The following is an 11,589-nucleotide window of genomic DNA, read 5'->3' as shown; positions in this document are numbered from 1 at the left end:
GAAATTGTAAAAAAGGAAGAGATAGTAGAGGTCGTACTAGGGATAGGATAACGATTCTCCTCTAAAAGGAACGTTATTTTAGTACCCTCGCTCCCGAACTCATTTCTGGTTTATAGACCAATTTGGGCATGAGTAAACTTATGATTCGTGCTAATTACTCCATGAACTCCACATGGAAGAAAGGCATGAACAAGGTTTATGAGTTTTTCCTTAAACTCATTGGCGACTCCTACTTGTTTCTTACAAAAAAGTGTAATGATAGAATCAATTCTAATTCAAGGTCCCCCAAACACTCAGGAATTCAAATCTTACTACACCCTAACAAGTTTAAAGTCCTAGGCTTTTAAGTGACCATGGGCATTTAAGGAGAGTACCCCTTACGATGGGATCACCCTCCTAAAGATGAGCAAAATGCAGCACTGAGGTGGAAGACTTGTTACTTTACTACAAGCAAAAGAAGATTTTTACCTAAGGTTATAATATTAGTAGGTCAAACTTGAGTTCCTGCACTTGAAGCTGAGTTGTTGTCTGTAGTGGCTTGCTTTTCTAGAGAAGTGCGATGTCGCTTATGCATTGACCAGTCTGGTAATGCTGCTTCAGTCTTTAACACCTATGGTTATGGATATTGTTCCATCAATAGTATTCTTGTGTTCTTAGTGTTGCCTTTGACTTGTTCCATGGTTTTATCTTCTCCCATTGATTCAATGATAGTGTTATGCTTATCAATTTCTTCTCTGCTTGTGGTGCCTGAAGCATTGTTAGAGTGTGGAAGGGTATACAGATCTTCCTTAATGACAACTTCCTCTATTGACCATTGTAGTTTGTTAGTTGCATATAATGCTGGTGTAGGAGTAACTTTCATATGCAGCAATTTTGAATTGAATTTCTTCTTTGCCATTTAAAAAGAGATATGATGCTCTTGTTAAAATTATCATATTTGTATATTAGTACCATAAGGCAAATGCAAGTATAGTGATTGTTCGAGTACCATCAAATGTCATAGAGATAGTTTAATCAATTTGTATTCTTTTAATTGTATATGAAGTAGAGCACATACATTTGTTTTTACATCATATATCTACTATCATGCATGCCCAAGACTTTTTCAGCATCATTGTTAAATGCTGTAAGTGTTATGCGATCAGTGTTGTCTATAACATCAAACATAAAAGCAATCCTGCACATATATTTCATATTAGAAAGGTTTTAAACATACTCCATTCATAAAAATAAGATTATAGATGTACTTTTAATGTCTATGTTACCTGATACAAGCAACAGTTTCTTTAGTATAACATTTTCTGCAGGCATATTCTCTTCCGTTAGGTAAATTTGTTGGTTTTCCACACTTCAAGCATCCTGTATATATGGTTAGTTGTTCCAAATTTGCAGATGGTATAGTTGCTAGCAGCCAATGTCTTTCATCTTGCAATGCATTTTGTGCCTATATTTAAGATATAAAGTTAGAGTGTGCTGTAGATTAACAAAGAAGACGTATTAGTGCATATATATTTATCAATGTTGGAATAGAAACCTTCTTATCCTTGGAATATTGAACTGTGACAGTCTCATGTGGATTTTCAGGATATCGGACATGAAGAATTCTAGCTTGTCGATCTAGGAGCCTCTGTTCATAAAGGCTTGCCTTGCAAAGTTGATATGCTGATTATATATGTAATAGTGATATTATTATCCCATAGGATAATGAGTAAAAACATTCATACTATTCACGTCGGACATTAGCTCTATCTTCTTTTGGTTCATATATTATTCATGTATCCATTCCAGTTGATAGACATAAACCTATTTTAAATATAGTATTGTTAGTTTAGCGATGCATCTTTGCTGTATAATAGTTGATTAGTGTTAATATGATCATCAGTGTATCCATTTCAATCAGGATTCAATCAAAGGAAATTCTAAGCTTTTTAGAAGTATAGACATCTGCAAAAAAAAGGTACACCTAGAGTACTACCAACTCTACTCAAGGAATCCTTAGTCTAGCAATGAAGACTAAAGTCAAGCAATCTAACCCACAACAGAGTAATTCCTTCTGGAAATGAAAATTAGGCGTCAAGGCCTTTACCAGGATAGGCTTAGCAAAAAAAAAGGAATGAGGACCAGAAAACAACACCTAATCCCTATCCTCCATACACCTACTATCTTTCCTAGTAAAAACATAGATAACATCTTTAGACTTGTAACTTTTCATTAGATCAACTGTATTAAATCCTACAAAGTTATAAATTTCTCTAGCCCTTTAATTTATACTGCACTTAGAAGGAAGTATGATCACTCGTTAGGTCATCATAAGGAAAATATAATAGTGCATGATTTAAAACTTTTAATGTTATCTGTGGCACGAGGCAAAAAGGAATCTCTAAAGAATATGATACAAGAGAAATATAAGCAATTAGGCAAGGTGATTATGGCGGAGGAAATATATGTGAGCCTAAAAATCTTACAGGCTCTAAGACCCTATTATCACAATTTATTCAGACTTACTCATGCATGGAAAGATCAACATCATTTCAAAATTAGTAAGAAATAAATTTCATACTTGAAATATATAAATAACATTAGCTAACCTTTCAAAGTGCAGGCCTTCACTGATGTAAAACCAACAACTATAAATTTTTCATCCCATACATTCATTTTCTCACAAGCACTTCCAGTAAGGTGGTTCCAAACATTAACAATGATTGGTTGAGCGTTCCCGTGAAATGTGTAATTAAATGAATGGAATCTAGATTATGGATTATATAACTAAATTATGATGAAAAAATGGTATAGGATTAGGCTTACGTTTGATCTGTTATAACAACTTCTCTTACATATGCTTTTTGTCCATAAAAAGAATCAACCAATCGCACTTCTTTCTCTGCAAAGAGAACTATTCCCACAATTGTAGGCAGCAGTAAATTTATGGTCAGAATCTAGGCATATGAAAGCGATGAAGGTAGTTTAATAAATACTTGATATACCATAGGTAGCATCTTCACAAATATCATATGCTGTAGGACTTGTTGGCTGAAGTTCTGCATTAAGTATAATTTTTTCCTGAATCATATGAGTTGTAATATATGGATAACATATGTCAAACAGGAATGTAAGATAATGGAGATAGTAATGTAACATACCACAAATTTCATCTAAGAAATGAGCCTTAGCTATTGCAGATATTGCTTCGAATTCAGGTTCAACTTCACCACTTATAGAACATGTTGGTTGCACCAGGGTGTTTTCAATAAAGGTCAATTGATAGGGATTATTTGTGATGGCTATTTCAAAATGCCTAGGCATAGGCTTTATTAGAGCATTGGATATTTCATAATGGCCATCAAAGTAGAATTTTTCTCCAATACTATCTACTTTATCCTTGATCAAACGTCCATGTATCATAGTTCTCTAATGCATCATTGTTGCCAAATTCAGTTGTTAGTAAAAGCACATAGCACATTACTCAGAGTTCATAAGTTTAAGTACTTATTCTCAGAGGTTACTACATATCTTTAGGTTTATAATCCTATATTCAATAGTAAAGTTAAACTACAATATATTGTAGATGACAAGAGCAAATCAGATATCAAAGTACAAAGTCATACATTTAAGGACTAATTTGTAGTTTCAGAATATGTACATGACACACTATTTTGATTAGATGTTTCAAATAACCAAGCCTATTTAGTGTTCAAATAAAAGATTTTGTTCTGTTTTCCTTTCTTTTCAAAAGCAAATTTATGCGTTTAGTACTTATTTTAATCGTTTGATTTGGCTAAGTTTGTTACGATTTTTGATATGCTACTAAGAAGTATTTCCTTAAACTTGACTATTTAGAAGGAGTTACATATTCAAATATTCTCAATGTGAAATAGTTTTCCCACAAATATAGTAGGCGTCTGGCCAGAGAATGCCTGCGATGATGACCAATGCTTCGGCTATTATGAGGCGGCCATTTATAACCAAAACCAACTTGCATACCTAGTATGCCTTACGTATCCTAGGGAGTAATAGTAATGCATCGCTTTGGCGTAGCCCATCAATACTATCAATAGGTCGATAAGTGTCTAAGTGCCTAGCACTAAGACTTGGAGTGCTCACTACTCGCACAACCGATTGATGTTCAATGAACATGGGAGTGACTTACGATGTCGCTTACGCGTTGCACCGACCACATTAGCGAACTTTTACACACCAAATAGTGGCCCATGATGGCCATTTATCGAGGGTAGAGACTAGGTAGTTGAAACTAATCTTCCCTCGGCCAAACAAAATTTGTGATCTCTCAACACACCCTTATACCTAGCATAGGAGTAAGTCGAGGGTCGAACCACTAGGAATGGGAGGTGAATGCTAATGCTAAAGCTAAGCTATTCCAAAGTAAAGGAATGAAGTAAGGTGTGTATATTCTAAATCAATCAAGCAATCGAAATGAAATCAAATATATCAAACACTAGGATTTAGGATCCACATATACTTGCAATGATTTCAACTAATTGGGATTGGAGATGACTAAGTCATGTGTTGCAAGGGAAAATTAATTAAGCAATAAAAAAAGTATGGTAGGCTAATCTCCTACAGGTCAAACTAGCACCAATTACGAGAGACTCTAACTAGGAACTTGACAAACCAACTCAATCGAAAAATGCAAGCCACAAATCAATTTTCAATATAAATGTTAACTTACAATGCAATCTAGTGCGAGCAACTAGGTTGATCACTCCTAAATTAAACACACACATGCACATAATCAATCAACCAATTTAATCCCAACATCAACTCCATCAATTTCCCCAAATTAGCAAAAATCCATTACTCATATATGCTTCACCATTCCCCTAGCAAGAGAACTACTCACAATTAATGGAAATCAATATCAAAACTAAGCTAAACAACAAATTCATCATCATCATATTAATCAAGATAAAATCAATTCAAAAATCAATCAACTTGAACAATTAACAATGTAATTCAAATTAAAAACTTAATGTTGCATTAAAGTAAAGAAATCCTTACAAACTTTCTTCAAATCAATGGAGAAAACACTTAGAATCATCAATCTTCAATCATCAATCAAGAACATCTCTCTACAAATTAGAGTTTCTCTCTCTAAAAATCTAACCTAATTATATTCTAATTCTAAAATGAACTCTCTCCCTCTAAGAATAGTGGGAAAATCTAAATATAGTAAAACTAAAAAAGAGAAATTAGTTAGATCGTTCAAAATAGGCCCGTACAAGTGTCGCTGACTATAAGGGGGAGCGCGGCCGCGCAAAACTGGGTACGAAATAAAGACCCAGACGGGCGCGCTTGCGCCCGAGAGAAGCGCGCCCGCACCACCAGGCCGCACTGCCGCACCATAGTAGCGTGCACCCGCGCCTGGGAACAGGGTAGCCCTCTTCACCATCATATTGACGATCCTCGTGTGTTCCATTCGATGCTCTTGATAAACACGGGACCTTGTAGTTTCCAAACTCCATGATTGTGGGTTCAACACGAGAATTCGTGCCCCGCCCCCACGACTTGAAAGCACGGCCTAAAGTCTTTAGGAACTTGCACTTCTCTATGCTTGAGCTTCAAATGGGGAACATTGGGCATCCTAATCAATGCCAAAACTGGGAAGGGCCCTTGAGAGTCTTTGGATAACGACCTTAACCTGAAAAATGAAAGAAAATAAGAAAATAAGCGAGAAAATAACAAAATAAACCAAGAAATGTATAAAAAATGAAAATCAACTAAGTTAAGAGTAAACTAAAGAGATAAAGAGCAAAACTTAAGAAAAAGGAAAGAAAAGAGCTATAAAAGCAATCTAAAATCATACTAAACGATAACAAATGAGTGCCATAAATGACACTCATCAAATTCCCCCAATCTAGAATTTTGCTCGTCCTCGAGCAAAACAAAGCAAGAAAGAATAAGGATGAAAGACTTATTCAAAAAGAAAAAGAAAGACATGAGAAGAGAATATACACTAAGACTCACTATCTTTAATCCCTAAAGTCGCCTATGGAGACGAGTGAGGTCTCGTAAAGGTTTCCTAAGAGCTTAACCCATAACTCTTTGAAATAAAACGAGGCAAAATCATTTAAAAGAAAAGAAGTAAATCAGAAATTCAAACAAATAGCTCTTGATAAGGATCTTCAAAACGGTCAAATGCAAGTGAATTAACACCTTTCAATATGATAGGGTTATTCATGCTTCAAGATATCCACAGTTGATTGAAAAATAAGGTATGCTAAGCGTAGAGAACTAATGAGGCCCAATCCACTTTCATCCCAACTAATCTAACCGCGTTCTCCCAATGGCTTCAAATCTTCCCTTAGTAAGCTTCTCTATGGTTCCTTGAAGGAACCGAAAAAGAATAAAGTTTTAGGGTTCTCGACATCTTGAATTTGCATCCCTTCTCCTTAGGCTTTAACTCATAATGCCCTCCCTCGGTATGTGACTCAACCACGTGAAAGGAATTGTGTCCTTCGAACAATTGTACTATTCCGTTAGCGGATTCAGAATTATTAGAAAGCTAATATATTCAGTAAGGTCAAGTGATCGGAATGCCTGGGTTGAGGCCGCTTCCAATCAGTAATATTAATTTATAATTAATATTACAGCTTAATCGGAAATTTGAGCTTGGAGCGTCGAAACCGAGCGTCGGAGAATCTCAAATGTCGAGCCAAAATTTAAGATTTGGCGAGACGGGAAAATGCTTCAAGTAACAAGTAAAATCCTAGCCACGTGAAAGGCTAGGAAAGCGCGCCCAATAGGTGCGTGCCACGTGGTAGCACACATGGCAAAGCGCCATGTGGCAGCACACGAGGCAGCCACCTAGTGGCAACCGCCAAGTGGCAACCACTTAGTGGTAGCCGCCAAGTGGCAGCCACCTAGTGGCAGCCGCCAAGTGACAGCGCGCCATGGTGGCGACACATATGACAAGGGCCGTGGACCCGGGGCGATGGGTCATGGACACGGGCCAAAATAAAATGGCCCAACCGAACCAAACTTAAGGCTCAAGGTTGAGTGACACATGGTTAGTTCATATTGCATGTGAAATGCCTTGGGGACCAAGTTGGAAAGTGGTCCTCACCTAACCATGTGACACTTGTTACTTGTTCCTTGATATATTTAACTAAGGATTTAATTCATCAATCTTTCCATGTGGGAACTTTTTGTTAAAAAGTCCCACATTGAAAGATGAGAGGAATTCACAACCTATCCTTCCTTATAAATAGCCAAAGCATGGCTTGAGAATTCTTTGCTTGAGTGGGAGTTAGAAAGAGCATTGCATTTTGGCAAAAACTTTTAAACTCCATTAACACTTGGGGTTTGGTCGGACCTTGCTAACTCCAAGGTAGCGGACCTAAAAAGTCGGTGTTCGTCCTTTGTAAGTGGATACCGTTGGAGGCTCGGTATTTTCGGAGCTAAAGCTTTCAAGTAAGAGCCCATTAGGTTGGGCGAAGCACGCGTGAAAGGTAAATTCCGATTTTATCCTTTTATGTTTATTTGTTATGCTTTATGGTTTTATTAATTGCGAGTGGTTCTTTGGGTCGAGGTTGTTTCCGCGATAAGTTGGACTTACCAAACCCCAACACCACGCACTAGGTCGAACGGACTTTCCCAAAGGCTGTAACGTAAGGGCAAAAGGTTAGGGTAGGCCTAAAATTTAGAATTTGGTGGTACACCTAGGTTATGAAGCAAAGATTGGCCAAACCTCAACACCAAAACCAAGAAGTCACAAAACAAAAACAAACTAATACCCCCAAGCTTATTCAAAGCTATTACCACAATCATAGAAAGTTAAAACCTGAGATAAAATGCAGTGCAAAAAGAGCCAAATTCTGTTAGTGAATAAAACCTGAGATAACACCACAAATTGAAGTTAGTTGAATCTTGAATGGCAAATTAAACTAGCAGATCGTTCAAGTGAAAATTGAAAACTAAAAGTAGATTCCGCTCATCAGATTTTATAGAAAGTTAACATTCCACAATAAGAAGCTAACAAATTATCTTTTAAAATTCAATCAGGGGTGTATCTTTATGTGCTTGCGACTTAGGAACCGAATCCCATAACTCGCAAGAGAAATATGGTTAGAAAACAATAATTTCTAAGTTTGTCATGGAATGAAAAGGCACTTCACAAAGCAATCACCTTTTAAATATCTCCTGCAAAACTGGTTTGTTTTAATGGATCTCTGATACTTTCCAAAGGTATGATAAAGCATGCTTTCAAATAGAAAAAACAAAGAGAAATAAATACGGTAAGCAATGTTGCACTTGGAATACAGTCTTTAATAGAGGTTTATTTTTGCTTGCTCACGCACTGTGGCATGGCATCACCTACATCCAATTGATCAGATAAGTAGAATAATTATATTATGCACTTACATGTTTATAAGCACTTTATCAGAAATAACAGGGGCAAAGAAAGCCCTTTGTTTTTCAAAAGTGGTATCATCCTAGACATGAAGTCAAGTAGAAGATTTCAGTAATGGGTTCAGTACTTCAGTCTGTTTATATTTCACTATAATAGCTGATACACATCATCCTTACACCAGCAAATAGAATAAAAGTTACAGAAGCAAGTTAAGCAACTAGATTAGCAATTAGTGTATTTTGAACTAACAATGGATTATATATTGATAGTGTAATTTGAACTAGAACTAGTATTCGACTATTCGCATGTTGGTTTTGAAAACAGTTACAACAACTTCACCGACTTAAGGTTTTAATGCAATCAGTGTTCACAAATTTCTCATGAGTAAAGAAATAGGGAAAGCAAAGGACACAAGAGCAATAAGGCTCCACCATAACGACAGCATAAATATAAGTTGGCAACAAAAAGATTATGAAGAAGGATAGAAGATGACATTTAATTTACTCAAGAGAATTGGGCACAAAAAGTATTTAAGATTACCATTCAGCTATCCCAAAGCAATTTTAATCATGTTTAACCTAAGAAAGAAAGTAAATCACTTCTTGCTCTACGGAGCAGAGAAGTCAGGGAGAGAGCCACCATTGTGCTCTTTGCTTTGAAGAAGGAAACAACAACAGTATTTACCATTTCACCTGGAGACTCGATCAGGAGCATCACTTAAGACCAAGAATGCTCTTTTGTGAGCCATGCGTGAAAAGGGAGCAGACTAGGGATTAATGCCACTTATCAGGATAACGTTCCTTTAGCTGATTGGATTCATAATTGGTTAAAAAAATTGTTTGACAAATATAGGAGCCTGAAAATTATCTACCCTTTTTGTTACGGCTCTCGAAAGGATCTGGGAGGCCAGGAACAACCTGATTTTCAAAAATCTACGGCAGAACCCATGGTCAACTATTAAGAGTATGGAGAGTAGAGCAGACTTGATCGTGAAGGGAGCTGGAGTTAATGACAAGGAAGCAGATGGTACTAACATGTCAAATTCAGTTTTTCCTCCAAGTTTTGAAGCAGCTCAAGAGAATAGGGAAGAACAGCAATAGGAGTACTATTCCTTCATAATTGGCAGCAGAATGCACTTCTACAAATCTAGAGATTAAACTGATTACCACAAAAGGAGATCAAGAAGGTGGATGGTGGATGCTCAAGTTTGCAAATGCTATAATCCGTGAAGGAAAGGAGGGCTTTTAGCCAGCTACAAGAGAGAATAATGTGCTAAGGACTTTCTAAAAGACTTGCAGGTAGCAAAGAGTATGAGGATTTGGCTTATTCAGCTCAAAAACCACAAAACACCTTCATCGTCCAGTTTCGTAGAAGGCTTACTCATCATCTTCATCCTCCTATTTGAATCCAAACCCCAAAATTCGAACCCTAATCCTAACTGTTTTAATTTAAACCCAAAATTCGAACCCTTACCAAAATTTCGAACCCTAATCTTAACAAATTCACAGCAGCAAGCATGATAAAATAAATAGGAATTAATTGCAAAAAAAAGAATAATAAAATTAAAAAAACGAAATCCCCAAAATTCACAGAACCGTCGTTTATTTGTTTCGTAAAATTTGAATAAAATAAAAATAAAAATGGAATCCCCAAAGTCATAAATTAAAGAAATAAATAATCATAAATAAAAAAAAAAGCTGAAATAAACTTACGATTGGAAGTGCCGACGGCGCGGTTTTGCAAGAGGGCAACAAAGGTGATGGTGCAGCTTCGGCTTGAAGTAGAGATGTTTGTGGGCCTTGTGGCTGCAAGGCTAACATCGGCTTGGAAAGAGAAAGAAAATAAGATGAAGGCATTAATGAAGAAATTTGAATGAACATTACGAATTACGGAGTTGTAAAGATAAAGGTTTTTTTTTATATAGTAAAAACTGGTTTGGAAATTGGAACTGGTAGCCTTAGCTTATAAGGGTAGCAGACCTTTTATACGTAGTACTTAGTAGTTCTTTCTCTGTCCCTTTTTTTTCTTTTTTGTCCAGTTTGACTTTTGAGGCCATTTTTATTTTTTTATTTTTGGGGTTTAGACAACCTCTTAAGGTAGTGTTTTTAAGAATCGATGGTACCTTTCTTTAACTACCTCTCTATTTATACTAGTGAGTGCTACTTAATATCAAAGTGTTACAATAAAGTGTTACTCAATAGCAAAGTTTTACAATAAAGTGTTACTCAATAGCAAAGTGTTACAATAAAGTGTTACTCAATGCCAAAATGTTACAATAGTGTTACTTATAAGTTAGTTAAGTTTCTAGCCATGTAAGTGATACCATATGTTGTTATCTTAGATCATTTTTGTAGTAGTGTTTCTTCCTCCCTTCTTCTTCAGGGTCCTCATTCAGTACTTCTTTATTACAACAAAAAAATGAAACAATTATATAACTAACTATGAACCGCTATGAACCAAACCGTACCAATAACACGAAAAAATTATGTAATTACCTCCTAGCTTCTTTTTCTTACTTTGAAAGGCATACTCTACTGTAACCAGAGTTCTTCTGGTTTTCACATCTATGGTAAGCCATGCCAAATCCTCATCATCAATATCAGCTACTACTTCATCCGCCTCCTCTATTTTCCTTTTAGCTGGAAAACAGTCCTTTGCCTTCAACGGGTGACCAGCATCCCCACCATACGAAACGTCCAGACACTATCCAAAGTAAAAAAATAAATAAATAATATTTATACAACTATAAGATTGTAGCTATTTAACAAAATTAATATTCCAATTACCCCCTTTTTTCCAAAGTCACCCGTCGGGAAACGATCTTCTTTACAAGCTTTGCTCATCTCCTTTGTAGTCCATACTTTTAACCTTGGAAACTCATTCCACTCAAGTGGAATTTTGTTCAGTCTATCAACATACAACAACTCCTTTTACATAAACAAACATCAACATAAGCTTTATGACTTCTAAATGAATGAAAAAAGGTTTACATTCAGATATTTTAGAGGTGTCAACTTACCGACAGAAATAAAGTACACCCACCACTTCCATGGGCAAAACCGTTGTTATAAAACCTTTTAGAAAAGCTTGCCATCGCATGTAATAACTCATCCAAAATGAGAGAGCACCAGTTATACAGTTTAGCACTGCTTACAACTGCAGCTGCATGTAGATGTTTCTTCTTCATGCGATGACAAGTTGTCGAACAGAGTGTATTCAAC

At 36.2% G+C, this 11,589-nt stretch overlaps 1 protein-coding gene and 1 long non-coding RNA gene across 3 annotated transcripts; both read right to left on the bottom strand.

Moving 5' to 3' along the window:
- Positions 1–333: 333 nt before the first annotated feature.
- LOC110709375 lies at positions 334–3,510 on the bottom strand. 2 transcript variants are annotated; one of them, XR_002508924.1, is made up of 4 exons: positions 3,141–3,510; positions 2,985–3,038; positions 1,266–2,893; positions 334–1,177 (listed from the first exon to the last, which is right to left on the bottom strand). XR_002508924.1 is itself a non-coding variant. In XM_021887581.1 (2 exons), exons 1-2 carry the CDS (start codon positions 3,400–3,402, stop codon positions 2,802–2,804), a joined length of 510 nt encoding a protein of 169 aa, XP_021743273.1. In that variant the 5' UTR covers positions 3,403–3,510; the 3' UTR covers positions 334–2,801. The 2 variants fall into 2 exon arrangements, 1 of the variants encoding a protein (XP_021743273.1); XM_021887581.1 differs by having other exon boundaries at positions 334–2,893; positions 2,985–3,510.
- A 1,460-nt stretch (positions 3,511–4,970) lies between these two features.
- On the bottom strand, positions 4,971–11,163 carry LOC110709374. The gene is made up of 2 exons (XR_002508923.1): positions 10,081–11,163; positions 4,971–5,656 (listed from the first exon to the last, which is right to left on the bottom strand). It is a non-coding gene; the product is annotated as an uncharacterized LOC110709374 (long non-coding RNA).
- Between the last annotated feature and the right edge of the window lie 426 nt (positions 11,164–11,589).

The sequence above is a fragment of the Chenopodium quinoa genome, unplaced genomic scaffold, assembly GCF_001683475.1.
Source record: "Chenopodium quinoa cultivar QQ74 unplaced genomic scaffold, ASM168347v1, whole genome shotgun sequence".
In the NCBI taxonomy this organism is placed as follows: Eukaryota; Viridiplantae; Streptophyta; class Magnoliopsida; order Caryophyllales; family Amaranthaceae; genus Chenopodium; species Chenopodium quinoa.
Note: the sequence above shows the minus strand (reverse complement) of the source record. Positions and strands in the feature narration are given on the sequence as shown.

Bases quoted from the DNA above. Each gene is read 5' to 3' on its own strand.
- LOC110709375 (XM_021887581.1), bottom strand. From the start codon at position 3,402: ATGATACATGGACGTTTGATCAAGGATAAAGTAGATAGTATTGGAGAA. The intron at 2,894-2,984 runs GTATATCAAGTA...TTGTGGGAATAG, and splicing joins TTGTGAAGATGCTACCTATG to TTCTCTTTGCAGAGAAAGAA.